Source organism: Molothrus ater, chromosome 5 (genome assembly GCF_012460135.2).
Source record: "Molothrus ater isolate BHLD 08-10-18 breed brown headed cowbird chromosome 5, BPBGC_Mater_1.1, whole genome shotgun sequence".
Taxonomy (NCBI): domain Eukaryota; kingdom Metazoa; phylum Chordata; class Aves; order Passeriformes; family Icteridae; genus Molothrus; species Molothrus ater.
Genome location: NC_050482.2, coordinates 12,465,839 through 12,487,285, shown reverse-complemented (window position 1 = coordinate 12,487,285; position 21,447 = coordinate 12,465,839). Strand labels below are relative to the sequence as shown.

Here is a 21,447-nt window from a genome sequence, read left to right as displayed (position 1 = left end):
TTCACCTTTCCCCACCTTTTCCCTACAGTGTGTCCAGTGGGTTGATGATGCAAAGCTTAATCAGCTGCGAAGGGAAGGCATTCGCTATGCCAGAATCCAGTTATTCGATAATGACATTTATTTCATCCCGAGGAATGTTGTGCACCAGTTCAAAACAGTTTCAGCTGTGTGTAGTTTGGCTTGGCACATCCGGCTCAAGCTCTATCATTCAGAGGAAGAACTCTCTCAAAACACAAATACTGTTGAAGCAGGGACCTCTGCAGACCCCAAGTCTTCGGTTGTTGGACTTCAGACTGACAGAGTTTGTACCGTGAGCAAAGATACCTCCGAAGACACCAAATTTCCAGATGCTCTGCAGACCAAGTACCTGCAGCAGGAGTTTGTGCCCATAAAACATGAACCTCTTGCATCTCTCAGAGTAAAAGAAGAACCCATGAATGTTGATGTTGCTGAAAAGACAGTGACACCTAATGACGTCGGGGGACAGAATGTTCAGGCTAGGCTGGGTCACGCTGAGTTGACATCACTAAAGTTGGAAGTGGATTCTAAATTTGAAACCGGCAACAAGGACTTACAAGGCAAGTTGTGCTCTGGAGGTCACGTACATCCAGATGATACAAGACAGCCTAGCTCATCATATCCAAAATTGCATGGACAAAGAGAGGATGATTTTTTGTGCTGAATTTGTATATATGGTTTTAAATTCCTTTTTAAACTTAATGATGTAATAATGTAAAGATCATAAATTGTGAGGCAAGTTTGTGACTTGTCTTCGCATCTGTTACAGAAAATAGTTATGTAGCTTTGTAACATTCCTCAGTGCCTGTCCATAACTGTGAAGTATCAAAGCACTTAGGGCCAGATGCACTGTAAACACTGCAGGTTTAACATAAAGAAGTCTTTAAATAATTTTGAGTTGTAGGTTTTAGAGTAGAGCTGACATTTAACATATATATTTTTTGTAAGATGAGCCAGAATTCTTTTTGACAATTCCAGGCTTTTCCATAGAGCTTATTTATACCAATTTTTTCATTTTAAATGTGTCAGCACTGTAGTGTAAATATCTTTTTTAAGAATCTTTTTAGTGTGATTTATACTGAAATGTGAGCTGCTTAATAAAGGTTCATAATAACAGATTGGTTTTATTTTTGGGTCTGCAAAAAATAATTCAGTCCAACTGCCTCTCTTAGTGGTTATGTTTCTGCCTGCCACTAATGCATAGGATGCCCTTACGCCTTGAGGGTGAGGAGCTGTAGCAAACTGAGGTAGAGCTGAGGCATCTCTGTAAATGCAGATTAGTCAGAAGGCAGAATCAGTCCTCCCTTCACACAGTTCCTTATGGGTGCTCATTCCAGGCACTCCCCAAACTCCTGCTGTCAGATACTCATGTGGAACAGGGAGTCAGACTGGCTGTTTGGAGGGCACTTGGACACGCAGTGGGCTCCAGGAGTGCTGCCAGTACCTGCCTGCATCTCTCTAGATGAGCTGGTGCAAGGGAGCAAACTCTCTCCTGGGCTTTGCCTCTTGGCCCAGCTCAGGGCACAGTTCAAGTTCAGACAGTTCCACTTCACATTAAAAAAAAGAAAAGCAACCAAAAAAATCAACAAACCCACAAAACAAGCCAAAAAAAGCAACCATTCCCTCAAATCTGTTATCTGACTGCAATTAAAAGAATATTTAAGTAATTACTTACCAAGCTAAAAAGGCCTGGACTTTGGCAGTGACCTGTAATTCACAGAGACATACCTGGATTTGAATTGTCCCTGTGGTGATAGTGCCAGGCAATAAAGAGGCTGTGTGGCTTATATGTGTACTGGGAAGGTTCCTCATGAGTCACAGTTTGGAAGCAAGAGGTGTTTCATTAAGAAAATAACAACAGTGTCCAAGTTAACTGTTCTCTTTCCCCAGTTATGGAACACTTGGATTCTTTTAGGTTGTGTTCTGAGGGAAAAGAATTTCAAGGCTAGCTAGCATCTGATCTGGTAACTCTGTCATTTAACCTGTTTATTGTCTGTGTATTGTACTCCTGTGTAGTTCAAACACAGCCAAATGATACGTGTCTCTTGGATAGCTGCACACAGCAGTGAACTGCCCTACAGCCTGTCCTTCAGCTCAATATGTAAAACTTCACATCCAAGGCCTATTATTTCCAAAGCCCTCTGTATCTCTGATTTTTGGTAGGAATTTTCTGTATAACATTTTTGGAAGTTGTACATCCTTAAGTACCCAGTTTATAAACTTTGATGCAATTAGTGGTCACTTTGGCTTCATTAGTAGCAATAGAAAAATGTGATTTTCAGGCAATGTCCAGTTCAACTACCTGAGGTCCTTCTGTTGTAAATGCTTTTTTCCTTATAGGTTGTTAAAATTTAAAATATTACTGCATACTCACAGGTGGCACTAAAATCAGCTCTTCATTAGATGAGTGCGCTGATTGGTTTAATCCAAAAGATGTCAAGAAATTATTAATTAAATCAATATTTGAATTGCTAAACATTACTCCTACATAGCCATAAATATGTATTAGAGAAGCAATAGGAATGTGAGTCTCTTGGATGTGGCTAATACATCCTTAAGTCTTACTACTGTTTTCTTTAATGCTGGCTAAGAGATTACTACCAGTTTTGCAGCCTCAGGGATCTTTCTTTCCCCTTTGCTGTGAGCAAATGATCCATGTGTGATGTGGTATTTTATTGCCTCTAGCAGATTCTGATCTGAAAAAATTAATTTGTTCATGTAAGAATTTGAGCCTCCCTTATAGCAGGAATGTGGTCTCAGCTCCCTTGATTGTTTTCTGGATTTTCTGGAAATAATACTTCCACTTGTAATCTCTGGCTTCATGAACATCCATGCACAGTTACTTGGCCATTCCTGTTCTGTGTGCTGCCCATGGGAGAGCAGCAGCAGAGCAGAGCTGCAGCTTGCACCAAGCACACAGCTCTGCAGCTGGGATAGATGAGGGCTCCAGCTTTAGCCAAACCAGCCTTGCCAGATACTGCTTTTTAAAACAAAAACCACTCAAAACAAACTCCCAAAACTATTTAGTTGACTCAGAATAACAAATCTTACCAGTGTGCTGGTCATGCATAGGCTGACCATTTGTTTGGGTTCATTCAAGTCATTTTTGGTAACCTGTCAGATTTTAGTGAAGTGTGGACACACATCCCCCAGGACAGCTGCCAACTTTCTGCAGCATAGGCCCTGTCCAGACAGAAAGAATAAATCCTTGAAAACTATGAGCAAATACAACTTTACACTTAAGAGTAGAACTTTGTTTCTTTTTGGAGACCTGCTCAGTGGTCTTGGCTGATGTAGTCTTGAACTTCTGCTCAGGTATCTTAATCCTGAGGTTTTGCTTCTGAAGTGCCCACATATTCAACCCATTTTGTTCTTACCACTTTCAGAATTTTAAGAGATGTTTTAAAGTGGCAGCTTTTTGCAGTTTGTATGTATTCTTTTGGATTTTTGAGACAGACTAGGTTCTTACTTTAGGCAGAATTCCTTACAGAGCGAATTGGAACCATATTGGGATTTTCAATGGCTACCAGACCTCCCTTTGCATTTACAGATGTCTGCAGTCTGGGCTGTCTGGCTGCATTATTGTTTAGTTTTTACTTGCTTTTTAAAGAAAAGATTTAAAAGAAGTGTCTTCTCCCTGTGGTATGTTCATTTTAATGAGGTTGTCCTTTGAGAGGGGAGTACTTTTTCTGAGAATGTCACCTCCCAAATTGTTCATTAATCTGACAAAGGCCTTGCTTCAGTCCTGCGCTATGGCCTTTATTCCTGCTGCATACAACTTCATCTTCAAACTTTTGCTTCAGCAATAAATCTTTCATGTGTTTTGCTGTACTGAAATTAGTCCTTGCTTATTGCTTTTGCCCCTTCTCTGGATTTTGGTGATATATAAATCTGTGTTATTTTGGCTGAAATCTCCAGTGTTTTAGTTGTCTCTCTTGGCCCTTGTTCTTGTGCAGATTGGAAAGAGCTGCCTGAGGCCATTGGTGCTGTTCCTATCTCCCTGCACGTGCAGTGGTGTTCCAGTTAATAACATGATGTGCAGAAAATTAGATGTTTTCCTAGATCCTGGTACATATTTTTTGGGTAGCAAAGAATTGCATTGTTACAGTTGCTAAAAAAGCTTTCAAGGGAGGTAGCTACTTTTTTTTTTCCTTTAATATTACCGGATCTTTTGCATTTCACTGGCGACTGACTTCATGTGTTACATACAAGTGTTACTCAGTGTTGTGTCACCCCCAGCCCTCCAAATGCCTGAAAATTGACTCTTGAAAGAATTTTCATTACAGGTACTGCTGGCATGCAGATTTTCCCTTCCTTGTTACTATAGCGAATATTTCAATACTACTTTAACTGAAATATTAACTCTATCTAGTATTAGAAATAAAGTATTATTTTAGAGGGTGATGATTTAATTCTTCATCTGTGAAAGAATTCCTTGATGATAAATAAAGTTGATTTTTAAGTGGATATACATGTGCACAGTAAATAAGTTGGAATTGCAAAAGATGTAGGAAATGGAAATCTGAAATAGTAGAATGCTGTGAAAGCGATCCGAACATCACAGATTTGGAAAATTGAGTAAGTCTTCCAAGAAACACAAGACTGGTATTCATTTATCAAAATGACTGTTTTCTAATATCTGCATGTGAATAAGATGCTGAATTGACCAAAATAAATCCATGATTTTTCCTTGTTCATTGGCAGAATGAACTGTTGTGAGATAGCACACTGCCACGTGACCCTGCTAGGCTCAGAGCTGTACTGATTCTGATCAACAGATCAAAGAACTCCTCAAGCTTCTCAAGTGTCATTTTATTTATTTTCTTGTAGTGGTCAGGTGTGTAGAGAGCCTTGTGTTTAGGCAGCACAGTGCCTGTACCTTACCAGTATGTATCCAAGCTGGAAATGGAAAAGACAAATTTTCACTGCTTTGTGCTTTGCTGTGAATGACTGTCAAGAATGTTTGTTTGATTTGATTATGAGTCACTGTGTTCAGCTGATATTTTATTACTTTCTTAAACAGATGAAATGCACTTTAAAATTGTATAGAACTTACTGATATTTTGTGCAGATCCCACTGAATTTGCAACATATGTGGGAATATTTGGGGAACTGATTCCCATCAGTCACTCATTTCATTTTTCTTAAAAATGCAAGCTATTTTGTGTTCTGTTCAGAAGCAGTGATTAACTTCACAATATTTAGGTTGCTGTTAGAATCATCAGGGATACTGACATTGCAAATTTAGTGTATTATATTCTAACCACTGTTTTTCTCTGTGCTTTGATGCTGATATGATCTCTGCTTTGAAGCCGTGCTGTACTTGAGTGCCAGCTAAACATTGATCTTCTCTTGTTCTGGTCATGCTGATAGATGAGCCTACTGATGAGGGCGTTAGTCCTAAATAGTCCTTTAATATTTGGTGTACAGTTACCTGATACAAACATTGATTAAAACAGCAGTTTAAACTTCTATTTTTATCAAGTTTGATTTTTCAATAGCTATTTTGATACTCTGTTTTCTCATTGAATTTGCCATCCACTGGAATGATGGTGCCATGTTGGGTGCAGCTCAGGCCTGTGCTCTAAGGGCTGTGCTTTTTATGGGAGCTTTTTCATCTGGCTGAGACAAAGTGGGGCAGTTAGCAGAGAAAGTTGCTCCTGGTGTCTGGAGATGAAAATCTTGAGAATTAGACCTGTGTGTGGGAGACTATGTAACATAAGTCAAGGCTGCTAAATCTTTATTCTTAGCATGCAAGAGTAACACCCAGATACTTGCCAATGTGAGCTGAAGCAACTGAGTGTTTTAATTAATCACAGAAATTGAATTTTTAGACTAAAAACATCTTTAAATGGTGATTTTTTTAATGAACTTCAGAAAGAACACTGAGATAAAAATTAAGGTGGATGAACTAAGCTCACATTCTCATTGCTTTCCTGTTTCTTGCTCTTAGGCTGTTGTTCTGCACTGTAGAGAGACTTCTCTTATATTTGTCTGCTTGGGATGTTGGTTTTGTTAGGAGCGGCAGATCAGAGGGAATGGCATCACTGAGTTGCAGATTTTCCTGTTCTTTATCCCACCTCAGTACAAATCCAAGGAGGAAATGCAGAATTTGTATTGAACAGTACTCTAGGTCGAGCTGCAGAGATTCCCTAAGTTCTCAAAGCCTGATGCTTTTCAGCAGCAAGTTGATAGCCAGGCCCATTCAGGTCTCCAGAGCTTTATGGGAGATTAACTCCATCAAAACCTTTAAAACCAGTAAAGTGACAGTAAAAAGGTGCAAATGTTTTTTTCACAACTCAGCATAGTTGTTTTTACTGCAATCCTAATTAAAAAGCATAATGTGTTACATGATAGTGCTATGTTTTCCATGCTAGTAAATTCAAACAACTTATTTCTCAGGATGCAATTATTCAGGAGCTTTTTGACTGAAAAGCCATGTTTTGGGGTTTTTTTCCCAAAATTTTATTGATCTTAAAATAGGGAACACCTGATGTTAAAATTCTAAGTTTCTGGGAGTCTCATAATTTCCACTTTCAATTCCAGTTTCTGTCACCTAACTTTCTACACTGTGGAAATGTGAAAATTTTCATGAGGTTAGGCAAACATTTTGCTTCTGTACTGTGATACAGATGTATCAGGAAATAATACTGATAATACATCCCTCAAGTGGTTGTGCACCCTGTCCTGTGCTAGTTCAGGCTTTGTTATTGCCCTCTGTGCCTGGCAGTGCATTTTATGTGTGTCTGCACATGTTCTCAGAGCATTCAGGGTAAACTTTGTTATAGGTGGGGATGCACATGTCACAGAACTGCATTTTTCAAGTATAAAAAGAACACAAAACTAGATACTGTTCTAAAATGGTGACAAATCAAGAAAACCAGTAAGAATTGGCAATTGCAAATTTCAGTTTCATGACCTTTCACACGTGTGTTAATGATTTTTTGTTATCAGACAAAAGCAGATACTCACCTGCAATGCATACTGAAGTGTTCAAACCTGTATACATGATGGAAAGAGAGAAATTATGTGGAGTGTATCTCTCCATGTCCAATATATATCATCAGTACACAGAAATAACTTCCATTTGGTTTCAACAAGCTTTTGAATTGCAGTTTAAAACAAAGCTCCTGAAAGCCAGATTCTCTCCTTTGCCCCCCATCAGCAGCTGCAGGGAGCTGAGACATCCTTGTGCCTTTTTTATCACAAATCAGTGTGAGCCATCTCAGCATGGAGCTCTCCTTTTCCTGCCACCTTCAGCAAATTTGCTTTTCACTTGTTTTATCTTGTTACTGAAGATCAGTTGGTAAATTGAGGAAAATGTGTGAGGAGATTGGTGGAAATTGGTTCCACTTCCAAGCTGTCATCAGCACCTTTGAGAACAGCGTAATTATGAACAGATTTAATTAATTCCTGCAGCTGTTTCTGGAGAGGTCACAGTGGGCTATAGTGTACTCTGTGTCACAGATCCTTCTGAATGAAGTTCTGATAAGGCAGAGATGTGTGCACAAAGATCTCAGCACTGTTCAGGTCAGTTAAATATGATACAAAATTCTCAAAAGGGAAATGCTCTTGTCCAAGTTCCCCTGTAAGGACAAGGAGCTTGGAAAGCTGAGCAGTTCTGTCTGGCTGTGTGTGACTTCTGTATGACACCAGCAAGAAGCATCTGCTTCAGCTTTCCAAATAATTTATTTCAAGGTTGGTAAACCTTTTAAAAAAAAAAAAAAAGCCAAACCCACAACCCAAACTGATATTGCTGATCTTTTCCTATTGAATTAGAGGCAACAATTACAAGGAGATTTGTAAGGACTGTGTGTGATTCTAGTTAATTAGAGATGCCAAACTTTCCGATAATTGTTACATCTGTGGAAGAGAAGGGCTTTATTAAGGGGGCAGAGTCACCATTCATGGCCTATCTTGCTAATAATACACCAAGTTCCAGTGAAGCCAGTTCTTACTCTTCCATCTTTTGTTTTCTGTCATAACAATCAATTACCATTGTCAGCTGGGCTGAGGAAACCTGCTCTGCTCTCCTGAGCAGCATGGGGCTGTGCTGGCATCCTCTAAACAAGAGGGTTTGGAATTTTATTTTTCCAGAATCATCAGATGGAAAAGGACCATGGGTGTTCTTTTATGCTTGGTCCCATACCTACCACAGGTAAGTGTGTGTGTGTGTGTGTGTGTGCAGATAAAATCATCTTGTCTGAGGTGCTTGAATGCTTGTTACACACTTGTATCACTGCTTGCTAAGTGGCTCATCAAAGTTTACCTGAATTGGAGGTAGGGCTTTAGATACTCTTCATACATTTTGAAAGCAGCCATAACAAATGCTCAAGGTCTAGACTGCCTGCCATGGAGTGGCATTCCATTCCAGACAGGGGCTCCGTGGCTTGGGTTCCCATTTGCAGAACAGAACCAAGTGGGACTTGCAGATCAAATCTGTTCTCCCACCCCACACACAAAGCTGGACACACACCCAGCACCCTGTTCTCTGCACCCCACACATGGGTACCTGTGGCACCTGTGTGTGCTCACTCTCACAGCTGCTGTAGCCAGCAGGTCTCAGAGCCTGTTCTGACATTAATGTACCCCTCCCCACAGCACATCCTCATCACAAGTGCCAGTTTTTCTTGTAAAATCACTCAAGACTGAAGGAAGTCAGTGCTCCATGGGACCCTCACATGAATGGGCAAGAACTCTCAAACACAGAGCAAGATGAAGTATTTTTGAGAACTACACAATGCATAGCTACACCTCCAAACAACTGCTCCTGCTAGACACTCCCCATAAATGACCTGATGTGCATATCTTGGGGCTGGGTACATGGGTTTGCTTAGTAAAAACCAATGATTTGTTATAAAAAGAAAGAGTTTATAAATATTTTTACTTTTTTTTAAAAACAGCTACTGTTTTGAATTCTTTTGTCTCTGTCTTTTCCTGGCTTCTCCTTTAGCAAGGTAGGACAGTCAACCATTCTGAAATAAATAAATATTACTTAAATTCATTTTATAGAGGATTTGTTACCTGATATTCTGAATTCAGATTAACTGCCATAGAAAGCAACATGTTTTCTTAGATAAAGCTCTTTCAGCAGCCTCCCACAATATGGTTCCTCTGTGTTTTTACCCACATCTGTGTGATGAAACAGCAAGAGTAAATCCAAACACTTCAGGAAGACTTTTTTGCACAGACAAGTACAGCTGAATGTACATACTTAAAATTTTACTAGTGAAACACTTGTCTAGGTATGTCCTGTTACCCTAGACTGTTTTTCATTCACTTGACATTCTTTTGTCTCTAGGAATGGATCAGTATTTTCAGTATGCATGTTAATAATGTCCCAGATAACTGCTACATTTGAATTTGGTGTTACTGTATCTCCTGGAAGAGCATTTTAGCCCACAAAATACACTTGTAGTTCCAGTTCTTCCCTCAAGTCCTATTGTTACCTGACAAAGGTCATTTCCTCACATCTGAGTTTGCCAGTGCTCCATGAAGCCAAGGCTTCACCCCCAAAAATTTCATATCCTCTGCTATTAAAGACTGTCTTGTTCAAGTAACACTTTGAGGCAGGTACAAATGCAGTATTTTATACTCACCCTGTATTTTCAGTCTCTTGCAGCATTGGTGATCTCTCACTTGGAAAAGAAATACCATTGTCTCCCTCTTCTCTGGATCTCAGGACTGCTGGCATAGCTCAGCTACCAACTGTGTTCCCTAAGGTTAACAAACTGGTTGGTTATGGGCTGTTACAGCAGCTTAGAAAACTGCTTATTTTTACACTGGTAATGGAATCTCACTGTCAAAAAAAAAAAAAAAGGTGTTCCTTTTCTTGCTCTTATTTGACTGCTGTCAATTGTTACTGATTTTTAAAGCAAATTTAGCTCTGTATGGAAATTACTGTTAACTGGTTATTTCTTGACTTACAGGATAAGTAGCAGAAAATGTTAGTCCTCTTTCCTGGGGTTACTCAATGTGCTGGATACTCTGGGTAGAACATTTGTGGTTTTTTTGACAAGGTCTTCTACCTGCACATGAAGAACCCATATCTTATTCCATGTAACAAGTATCAGCAATCATATTAGAACAGCTTATGTTGAACAAATACTTTTATTTACAAGAGCATATGTGAGTTTTAAAATAAAAAAAAGAAACATGTCTACTTTCAATCTTCAGTCTGCTTTAGCTTAAGTCTCCAGCTTGACTCATTTGGCTTTCTAGTTTGAAGATCAAATTTGTGGCAAAATGGTAATAATCTAGTAATTTGGTGCCAGTCCTGGCCCTGGAAAGCACCTGGCCTAGCCTAGTCTCTCCGTACATAGAAGATATTGTATCCCAGTTCCACCATGGCCCCCAGCAGCAGGGCCCAGAGGGGGATGAACACGTAGGCCAGTTTCATGGTGGTGAAGCGCTGCAGCTTGGCACACAGGGCCAGGCAGAAGGCCAATTTCAGCAGCATGGCAACGAGGTACCAGACTTTCTTCTTCATGTTCTGGGAGCCGTTGCGGGGGTCAAAGCCAGACTTGCAGCGCCCAGCCATTTTTACAATTAACATAACGAGAAGAATTGTGTCAAAGATCCACACTGGAATAAAAATGAGGAACCAGTTCCACGGTGCTTTCTCATCCAACTTCAGCACCAGCATGATGAGGAAGAGTAAGGTAAAAAGCCATGTCAGCAGCACTCTTTGCGCCAGGGACATTCTCATTTAAACAGCTTTGAGAGGAAGGCCTTCGCTGTCAGCAACAACCTAACAAACAAAAAGGGGAGGGAAGGCATCAAAAGATGGCTCTACACCACCACGAGGCATATTCCATAAAGGAGACCAATTCCTTGCTCTTGCTTTCCCACTGCTAGCCTCACCCACATGCTGCTTCCCAGCACTCTCATAATTAGCATGCTCAGCTGAGCAGGGTTTGCTCCAGTCCACCATTCCCTTGGAGTGCCTTAAGTCAGCTGTGTAAGTGCCTTCATCTAAATCTGTTCAGTGAAACAAACTGTACTTTAATCCTAAACAAGCTGTCAGACTAATTTAGGATTTCTGAAAGCTAAGAATATGTTCAGATCCATTTTCCACCAGTACTGAGGCACTCAGAGCTAACACTTGAAAACAAAACATAACAGTTCTGTCTCTGTAACAAAATAACCACAGTAAAACCTGAACCAGCACAAAGAGCCCAAAAACCCTCGCAGGGATCCTGCAGTTTGCAGAGCTGCAGCTGAACTGATCTGGGCTCACACTGAGCACTGCCCAGCTTTCTGTCAGCCAGCAATCTTGAAATGACTAAAAGCTACAGATAAGGTTTGCTTCTTGGCAGGTATCTCAAGTATTTCAGACACTGGCTGACAGGTTTATTGGCTGGGTAGGATATTTAAATTTCTCTGTAGTCATGACAAAAGAAAAACAAGATAAATGCATCTGCTGCTGCAGTCATGAAAGTGAAGTTTTTATCTTCCTAACTGGATAGTTTTTACCACTGCATCTGCCAAAAGCCTTTCACTACAGGTGTAAAAAGCAGAAGTGTGAAGGACTGTGATCTTCCTCTAGATTTCATGCTACAAAAATGAGTAATTTTCACCTGTGAAATGGTGCTGAAATATGTATTTTAACCATTTCAAAAATTCGAGTTAAAATTTTTACTAATTTCCTTTAAAACACAAATAATCTTTCACCTGAAATAAGAAAATGAGCTTTGATTTGTTCCAGACTAGAAAAATATTTGAATTACTGGAAGTGTGATGTTGTGTTCTGAAGCAGTGAATGCTGAGCACCAGATGCTGAGGGAAGGACAAGAGCTGCTGCCCCTCTGTGCCCAGGAGCTGCTGCTGCTGCTGCTTCCTGTGAGTTATTACCACAGCACACAACATCACCTGACTGTGGCTGCTGAACTCACCCAGCAAGCACAGATCTACAAATCTACTGCCACCCCTTTGTTTTTTTTAGAACTGGAATAGTTTTTTGCCAGATTAGCAAGTTGAACAAATTCTGTGCTCAGATAAGATTTGCTGCTGGAAGGAGGGAAGTAAAAGTTGCTGTCTCAACTGGTTATGAGATGACCTACTATTTTACAGTGAGGGGATAACAATTTTGTTCATCACTAAAATTATCCTACAGTTTAAATCTGCATCTTCTGATACACAGTTCAACAAACAGATCTACTACTTTGTTCAGTCTGGGTTTGAAGTTTGAATGGATTTGATTCAGTGGATTGGATTTAGTAAGATTTCTTGTAAGAAGATCCAGTTATGGATTTGATTCAGTGGATTGGATTTAGTAAGATCCAGTTTTGCCTAAAATAATCTAAGTTGGAGTTGCAGTCAGTGTGTCCCCTCCTTGTTTTGGGGCTGACACTTGTGTCCGAGTCAGGCCAGTTCCCTGAGCTGGAACTAGAAAAAAAAGAGAAAGTTTAAAATAGGATTTTGTAGTTTTGCTTTTCACAGTCTGAGTTCTGCTCAGATCACCAAAGGGTCTGGTCAAAGGCAGTTCCTGACAGGGTGGAACCAAGACCCCCCACCCTTCTCTTTGCTGGGGAACAGGGGAAGCTCAGAAGCAGCAGTCGAGTTAAGGGGACAAAAAAATTGGAGGAGGTTTAGATAGCATTGTTTTGCTCTTGTTACAGAAACAAACCTAAACCAGCTGGCAGGGGATTGCAGAACAATTACTATGTCTGGCCTAAAGCATTTACCGTATTTTGAAAACACTTGCAATATTCTCACGTGCAAGTCTGTGGCTAAAGTGAGGAGTCATGGTCTGAAATGAAGTTTCAACATTCTTTTCATGAGAATGTTTTTCAAAACCAGTTCTGGAAGTAAATGCTACAAACACTACAAGAAGGACACTCTCTTATTAGCAAACTGGAGAAAGCAGAAACCAAAGAGAAACAGACTGGAAACTTAGGTCTGAAAAGAAAAAAGAAACTCAACACTCTTAAAGTATCAGGTTATCAGATAGATACCCAAAGAAGGTGCTATCGCCTGTCTCTAGAGGAAACACAAAGCTACTGAAGATGTATTACATGGGGCTACTCAATTTGAAGGTTGTTCACTTGAAAATACTTTCAGTTTGCTAAGAACCACTGGAAAACACAGGCAGAAAATTCAGCATGGAGAAGTTACACTGCCTTTCCCTGACCTAACAGACATTCCTGCCAGGTTGGGCAGGACTGCAAGAATCCAGTCAGTTTTAGAGGCATTTTGAGATGAAAACTCAAGAAAATCCAAGTGTACTTTTGAGATCTTAGAGTCCAGTTAAAGAAACCTACCAGATTTTGAAGGCTGAGAGCTGGATATAGAGCTGACATAACAATGAAGGGTTTGATTACATGGAGCATTTGATTATCTCATAGTGAAACAAAGATGATGGGCAGATTCTCTGCTGGAGCCCAGCTATCCCAGCAAGCTGGGTGACACTGGAAAAGGATGCAGCTGTGCTACAGGTCTGGACTGGTTCTTCAGTGAGAACACAGTGAAAATAGAAAAGCTCCTGACTCCTATTAAAGGACCAACATAATTAGAGAGTGAATATTTTCAGTGAGCAGAAACTATCCAAGGAGCATCACTGACCTTGGTGGGATGATCTGCATAACGAGGATATTATGAGAGCTAATACTGTCCTGTTTAAGAGAAAAAATAAAGAGGGCAACTCACACATGACAGTCAGCTCAGCAGTAATAACATGAACCTACACATTTAGATTTAAAGCGTGAGCATCGCCTAAAAAAGTCCTGAAATTCGTATTATGGTGAAGCCATATTAAACAGAACCCCAGTTCCATTACATACCTTTTTAGAGCCTACTCCGATCTATAGGTGAGTTAACACTTCGAAAGAAATACTGCGGTAGGCCCGGCTTAAAACCCCAATTAAACACAGCTTTGTATTCACAAACTCGGCCCCTCCCTCGGCCCCACGGCCTTGTCCCGCCAGGCCCCGCTTCCCCGGCCGTGCCGGCGGTCCCGGAGGCGGGAGCCCCCCTCGCTGCCCGTCACCTACCGCAGATCCCGGCGCATCCCCCGGTCCGCGGGGCCCGCGCTCAGCTGAGGGGGCGCGGGGCCCTCCCCGCCCGCTCCGCCTCAGGGAACCGCCCGCCCCCCTCCCCCGCCCCGCGCTTGCTATTGGCCAGCGGGGGCGCGCGTCCTGCCGCCCTCCATTCTCATTGGGCTATGGCGACGTCGCTCAAGTTAATCCCGCCTTCCTAGTCCGGCTGTCGGTGACGCCCCTCGAGCCCGGGCCGCCCATCCCGGCTGGCGGCGGGTCAGCCTGGAGCCCCGCCCCCGCCGCCGATTGGTGTAAAGGCCTGTCTGTCACAGCAGCCCCGCCTCCGCCTCGCTGCCTGTCCGTCAAGCGCAGCCCTGCCTTTCCCGCGCTCTCGTTGGTCTGTGCAGCTGCCAGTCACGGCTCGGCCCCGCCCCCGGAGGCGGAGGGGCCGCCATTGGCTGCTGTCCCCCGCTGGCCCCGCCCCCGGCCCGGCGGCGCGCGCGGGTGGCGCGCTGTTGCTGCCGCCGCTGGCGCCTGGACGCGCGCGCCGCTCCCCTCCCTCGCGCTTCCCCCGCCAGCTGTTGCCTCGCGCGCGCCTTCCCGCCGCCGCCTCGCGCTCCCGCCGCCGTTGCGTGCGGCGCGCGCTGCCCCGCGGCACCGGCGAACGGTGAGATGGCGGCGGGGGGGGGTCCGGCACACGGGGGGGGCTCCGGCACCCGGGGGCGTCTCCGTCCCGCCGGGGCAGAGCGGGGGGAGAACCGGGGCGCCGAGTTCCCCGCGCGGCTGGGGAAGGGGCCGACCGCGGCGCGGGGAGCCGGCCGGGGCGAGGCGGCGGTGCCCTCTCGGCGCTCGGGGACAGCGCGGCGGAGGCGCGGGGCGGGCATCACCGGCGGGGCTGCCGCGGCTGCCCTGGCCGGGCGGCGGGAGCGTGGCGGCTGCCGCCCCCCAGCTCCCCCGGAGCAGCCCCTGCCGGGGCACGGGCGGGCGGCCGCGGCCTCCGCGGCGCCGCGGTTCCCACCGGCGGGAGCCGGCGCCGCTGGGGCGGGGGTCCGAGCGCGGCTCCGGGCGGCCCCTGCCCGCAGCGCCGCGGAGCCGCATCGGGGCCGGCCGGGCAGCGGCCGCGCCGTCCCGGAGCCGTCGGTGTCCGGGCTGCCGTGTCCTCCGGTGCGGGCGGAGATGTGCCGGTACGGTCCGGGGCCCTTGCCGTGCTCGGGGCAATGCCTGCCCGCTCCGGCTCTGCTGTGAGGCTCCTGCTCCCACTGAGCTGCTTGAGCGTACCGAGAGCTGCCTCAGTGCCTGTGTCAGGTGATAGAACGATAGAGCGTCTTTTCTGCTTCCCTTCAGAGCTTCTGAATTTCGGCATCTTCATGTTCGTCTCTGACCTCGTCTCGTGTCTCTTGTGTTTTACATGCGTTTATGCTTTCTTTTGCTTTACCCTTTTTTTTTTCCTCTTTTCCACCCTTAGGCAGTGGCAACCTGACTGCAGTTTATCCTTGGTTTTCCGTTTGGGAATCAAAATACTAGGGAACTTCTCATCACTCAAAGTTTATGCTGTCATATTTTTTGGTGTTTTATTTGCTGTCTTTTCTGTTAGAAACAAAGGAGCTGAGGAAAATGTATCCCACAGTACTAGAAGCGTGCAGGTGTTTGTTACTTTTACTTCTGTTTCTCATACCCTAGCCTCTGAGTGTGTGCTACTATCAGATCTATCAGATTCAGTGAAACTTTGAGTCCATGGTGTTAAGCTCTGTACCTGGTATTTTGCCTTTTACTGCTTTTAGCTGTTACTGGTCACTTGAAAAGCAACGCTGCCGAGTCTTGGATTTTGTTCCAAATTTGCCAGTGTCTTATCCATCTGCCATATAATTAAATGGAAAAAGTAATTAATTGGAAAACCTGACTTGTTGAAAGTACTTTAATTAATGTTCTGAAATTCTTTGTGATGAAATGTTCCTACAGAAAATACAGCTTGCCTTACAGTTTGGAGACACGACTTCTCTAATAGGAATGAGACTAGGGATGGTGTGTCATCAGTAATTTGTCTGCTTATATCTTCCTGTTGATGATGTTAAACAGATGGTGGTATCTGTTTTATCAGGGAGAAGTGCATCACTTGAAATGACCTGTTAATCCTAGTAAGTGAATCCTAATATCTTCAGCTGCACTTGGAGTGGTCAGTAAGCAGCAGAAGGATGTATTTCTGTATTTCTGTTACATACATTAGTGCTTGGCATCAGACTTTGTTTCCCTGAGATTAAGAGGCTAAAAGTGTTTTGTGCATAAATCTCCGGGTTATAAATAGCTGTATGCATTTGGCTATTTTTGTAGCTCTGAAGTTTTGGTGATCTTCTTTGGTTTGCCTCTTTGCTTGTGACTCCCTGGAAAGGATAATCCTTTTCTCAGAAGTCTTATTTCTGTTCCACTAAGGTGTTTATGAATGTATGTATGCACATCACCTTGATGGACTCCACTGTACAATATTTGCCAGCAACTTTCATTTCTGAAGGTGAAGGTTGAGAGCAGTGCTTGGAACCTGTGTATTTAAGATCCCAATCCGTGTTTGAAGTGGAATATTTGTGCAGTTACACATTCTGTTGCTATGTTTTACTGCCAATGTATGTTTTTATTCTGGATATAAATATTACAAGGGATAAAACATGAGCCTGAGTCACCAGAAAAAGAATTCGGAAACCAGAATTTGGAAACCTAGTTGGTTTAATTCAATGTTTGCACAATAATTTTTTCCCCTTGCGCTGTGTGGAACGTGACATACAAATAAGTTGTCAGTAATTGTTGGGAACTCCATGGAGAATTTCAAGTATTCTGGGTTTATCCCAAAACAGAGTTAGCTCAGCTTGTCTCAAAAAGTTGATCCCGGCTGTATCCATAGCTGCCAGGCATTGGTGTGAATTCTGGGAGAAATCAAAGTCCTGTCGGTTTTGAAAGGGGAAGCAGTATTGGTGTGTTTTAGAGGGGGGACAGAGGTGTGTTAAAGAATTCCAGTCAGCCTGGTTTGAGGCAGCTGACCAGGCAGTGAGGGGTGGCATGCTGCTGGAGTTGAACAATGCTGTTCCTGTCGCAGCTGGCAGGGGTCACTGGAAAGCAGTGGACTTTATTTTTTTCCTAATTCTCCAAAGTTACATCTACTGTCTTCCTTGGCTTTTTCTATATATATCTATCTTTACTTATTTCTAGTAGAAATACTGTTGAAGAATTTTTTTGTCTTTTCTCAGGATCCCTGTGAGTGAGAATGATACCAGTCAGAGATTGGGATTTGGGTTTTCTTTTGTCTGTGAGGAAGTTCTTTTCATAATAAACAGTGTTGTTTATGGATTCATCATCAGACAGTTTATGTGGATTTTTAGCAAGACACTTATTAAGGGCACAAAGCTTGTACAATTGCTTCCTTTGTCTGTCTTCTCCCATTTGAGTCCCTTCTTACTCAGATGATGAAACCAAAGTTAATGGCAACTGAAAGACATTACCTACCTACACTGTGACAAATTTTTATAAAACTTTTGATAGGTAGTGTCCCAAATTAATATTCCTACCCAAAAAGGGCAGTCATAATCGAGTCCCTCCCTTCTCCAAGAAGTGAGCAATTGTTGGGCAGTCTATGTGTTAAGCTCTGAGCCATCAGCACTAGCCTACTTTGACTGGCCCAGCCAAGCACTTGGGATGGTTGTTATGATGGGTGGGGGGCAGGAAAAATATTTTGGGTGGTGACAATGGTAAGAGCAGGCAGCCTTAATTGCTTCTGCCCACAGAGCAAGGTAGGCCTGTTTTTTTCTCTAATGTTTTTTTGTTTTGTGAAGGAAACAAAACAAAACTCTTGGGGTACCTATAGAGGTAGTGCTGCGTCTTCCTGTTTGAGGATCATTGATCACCACTTACTCAAAGATATGTGGTGGTGTGAAAATAACAGACTTTAAAAGCTTTTAATATCATGTTTTCTCCCTTGAATTTACTGTTCTGTTATTTATAAAGGTCCTTCTTGATGGATGCAGAGGAGGAAATGGTTAACTCTTTGAAGAAATTGTTAGAATTTTTAAGAAGATCCCAAAGAGCTTAATAAATTGTCACAGTGGAAAAAAGGGTTAATTCTGATTAGAGTGATCATGTATTGCTGTGTAATGTTTGGATATGCTCTACTTGTAATCATAGAATAATTTAGCAAAGGGTCATTGGAGGTCATCAGTCTGGTCCAGCCCCATCTCAGAGCAGCTTCAAAGTTAGAGCAAACACGTATACATACAGAGAGACAGCCATTGTGCTGTCAGGAAATTTAGAAATACAGCTTGTGTTTGTGGTGGGCTTTTTTGTTTGGTTTTTTTTTTTTTTTTTAGTTGAAGGAGAGGATATCAGGGAGTTCCTAGAACTATTCTCTTATTTTTTAATTTATGCATGTGAATGGGATTTTTTCCAAATTTGTTTCCACTGGGAATACATGTAATGTTCAGTATTTAATTCCTTGCTCATTTGAGGTGATCTTGGTAGATATTCTCCAAAGAGCCTAGATGGCTTTCTGGAATGAGTCCAAGCATTGGACTCCTATTTGCAAATAAGTTGTGGTTTCTGTTCTTAAAAAATAAAATACAACTGCAGAGTGGGAGAAGAAATGAAAGCAATATCACATCAAACGTGAAATCGTGCAAGCCTCGCATTTTGGAAGTTGGCCAGTGCCAGATGCTTTTGGGGTTTAGGTGTTGGCAGATGCTGCCTTGGCACTGAACACCCTTGGTGTTGATGTGTCCAAGGGACAGTTTGTTCTGTGTGTGGCTCATGCTCTCCTTGGTGTTGGCTTCTGGCCGTCCTGCAGTCGGGTTCAGGGCAGTGTTTGCATGGCCCAGCACAGCCCAGTGATCTCTTTGGATGCTTTCTTGCATCCTGGGTTATGAAGCTTGAGATTCCCTCAGCTGTGTGTTTATTTTTTTTCCCCTTATTATTATTGTTATTGTGTGTTTAAATAGCTGCTTTCTTTTTGAATGGCAGTAAAATCTTGGCTTCAGTGACTTCCTGTGGCAGTGAGTCTAACAGTCTACTTATGTGTTGTAATATAATATTTCCCTGTTAAAAATTTGGCTTTGCTATCCTCTCAGCTTAGTTAATAAATGAAGTTGCCTGTATCACTGGGAAGCTGTTGTTTTCTTGACTTTATTTTCTGTTTTTCTATTGAAGTCTCATTTAATTTTTTATAATGCCTTATTTTTCTGTTCATGGTTGCCTGTTTCAATAGGAGAGTCTTTCAAGTTGTTGGTAATTCATAGCCCTTCTCAGAACCCCTCCCCCAGTATTTTAATATTCTTCTCCCAATAAAGTAGGTGTATTTCAAATCAGATTGCACAGCCTGATGAACAGAGCTGTACTGTAGTGTTTTCCTTGTCATCCCCTTTTTATTCAGGTCTCCCTGCTCTTCTGACTGTATTATATTGGATGGCAGAAGTCCCTGAGCTGCTGAAGTTCCTTTCTGGATTTGAGATATCATTTCTTAAGGCTTTTAGTGGTGTTCATAGTTCACTCCCCCTGCCTTCCATTACAGATAACATTGACATGGTTGATACTGAATTCCATTTATTTTGCCTTTTCATTGTTAAAATTTATGCATATTCTTAAGCTTTGCTAGTTTGAGATTGTCATCTAGAAATGTTACTGCTTCAGGTTTTCTTTTTTTCTTTGCAGTATAAAAGATAAATATAGTGAGCACTGCTGAACCTTTTAACAGAAGCTTAAAATTTGGAATAATAGGACAGGGTTCAGTTCACTCTATTTCAGAATTTAATTTAGGCAGTACTTCACAAAAATGCTAGTCTCCTGGTCCAGATAGGAGAAGGAGAGGGGAAATAGCCCTAATAAATTGAGATTACTGTGTTAATGGTGCTTGAGGAAGCTTATGGGGAGAGATGCAGAGTGCTCAAGCTGGCTGTGGTCAGAGCTGTTTGTGCCATTTGTACTGGAAATTCACTCTGCAGGGGTGAATCCTTGAGAGCTGCTCGTGGGCTCAGCAGGGGCAGCCAGAGCCTGGGAGCTGTGTGATGGCTCTGGGGCTGGCAGCTGGTCACTAAGGACAGTGTCCTGTGGTGATACTGGTTTAGAGTGCTTAAAACCCTTGTGCAGCCTTACAGGGCATCCTGACTTCTGCCATCAGTTGTGTGGACGTGTCTTTAGGAAGAGATTTGTCTTCTTGAAGTTCCTTCTTTAGAGCTCTGGGAGCTAGCAGCAATGTGGGGCATCTCTGCCCTTACCTGTCAGGCCCTGATAAGCAATGACATGTGTGTTCATCTCTCTACTAAAAGATGGATGGTTGGAAAGCTTTCCTGGAATTTGCCATTTCTGGATGCTCTCATCCTTGAACAAGGGAGTCACAGACACATGTGTGCTGGATGAGGCCCTGAATGTCTGCCTCTGTCACTGCTGTGTGCTAAGGTATGTGAAAACTAGTGGAACATAGAGACACCAGGCTAGGAAAATTTAGTCTGTTTGGTTTCAGGATTAGGATGGTTCTGCATGAAGGAGGCTGGGGATTTGTGTGCAGTTTGCCTTGGACTGGCACTGAATGGAAGAGCTGCAGGCCAGTGGTCTGTGATCCAAGGAGCTTCTGGGCACCAGTATCAATAGGTGATCAATAGCCTGCTCTATGCAGACTGGATGCTGCTGTTAATCTTCATTATCCAATTAGCTGATTGCAGTGAAGAATGTTGATTCCATATTTTGTTCAGTGTTTTGGCTGGTTTTAATCTGTGGCAATGTTTGCTTTTCATAGATAACAGACTCTTTGGAAGCCTTTTGACATCTTTCCAAAGGTTCTTTGAAAGTCCACATATGTTCTACCACTTGCTCTTGTCTATCAGTTACTTTGACATGTCCAGAAATACTGATAGACTGAGACATGATCTTCCTGTGTAGAAACTGCTGATTAGACCCTATCAGATAGGCTTTCGGGTATAATGGTGTTCCATTTTTAATGATTGTTTTGAGGACCTTGCCAGATACACATGTAAGGCTTGTTACTCAGCAATTCCTTGCTTGGATCACTCCAGAGACCTTTTTTTTTTTAATAATTTAAAAATTCATGCTCAGCATTTTCAACTCTGTTCCTACAGAACAGTGGCTGTTACAAGAGGCAGCAGCTTTTTCCGACAGCTCAGCCACTTCATGCCTCAGCTGCTTCAAAAACTTGCTGGATAACTATTTGTGGAACATGATGCAAACTTGGTGATTTAGGAGTGGTTTTCAGCTTCCTGACTGTAGTCATCAAGAAGCCACAACTTTGCTGTGCAGTGCCTGGTGACAGATAAACATGTCTTCCTAAACACACGTCAGTATTTCCAGTGAGCAAGATTTATTATTGCCTTAGGAATCTCAAGAAAGAAGAAAGGCATTTTATTTCAAGGTGGTGACTATATTTGTTTGGAGGGTTTTTTTTTCAAATATTTGTTAGGGCAGATATATATAT

The 21,447-nt window shown here is 42.7% G+C and overlaps 3 protein-coding genes across 5 annotated transcripts in view; 2 read left to right on the top strand and 1 right to left on the bottom strand.

Annotated features, from left to right (window-relative positions):
• RSBN1L (round spermatid basic protein 1 like) overlaps positions 1–5,490 on the top strand; it is a 47,168-nt gene extending 41,678 nt beyond the window's left edge. Inside the window, exon 8 of the mRNA XM_036400314.2 lies at positions 29–5,490. Coding sequence (XP_036256207.1) covers positions 29–682 — 654 coding nt within the window. The 3' untranslated portion in view covers positions 683–5,490. The remainder of the gene's footprint in view (positions 1–28) is intronic.
• Positions 5,491–10,109: 4,619 nt separating this feature from the next.
• On the bottom strand, positions 10,110–14,089 carry TMEM60 (transmembrane protein 60). Of its 2 annotated transcripts, XM_036400316.2 has the most exons (3): positions 14,010–14,063; positions 13,582–13,631; positions 10,110–10,768 (listed from the first exon to the last, which is right to left on the bottom strand). In XM_036400316.2, the coding sequence occupies exon 3, from the start codon at positions 10,724–10,726 to the stop codon at positions 10,322–10,324; it is 405 nt and encodes a 134-aa protein (XP_036256209.1). In that variant the 5' UTR covers positions 10,727–10,768; positions 13,582–13,631; positions 14,010–14,063; the 3' UTR covers positions 10,110–10,321. The 2 variants fall into 2 exon arrangements, with proteins under 2 accessions (XP_036256209.1, XP_036256208.1); XM_036400315.2 differs by lacking the exon at positions 13,582–13,631 and having other exon boundaries at positions 14,010–14,089.
• A 512-nt stretch (positions 14,090–14,601) lies between these two features.
• The window catches only part of PHTF2 (putative homeodomain transcription factor 2), a 64,632-nt gene continuing 57,786 nt past the window's right edge, over positions 14,602–21,447 (top strand). For both annotated transcript variants that reach the window (XM_036401260.2, XM_036401259.2), the window contains exon 1: positions 14,602–14,661. The gene's annotated coding sequence lies outside the window, so the exon portion shown is untranslated. The remainder of the gene's footprint in view (positions 14,662–21,447) is intronic.

Coding starts and splice junctions, on each gene's coding strand:
- TMEM60 (XM_036400315.2), bottom strand. CDS start 10,726: ATGAGAATGTCCCTGGCGCAAAGAGTGCTGCTGACATGGCTTTTTACC.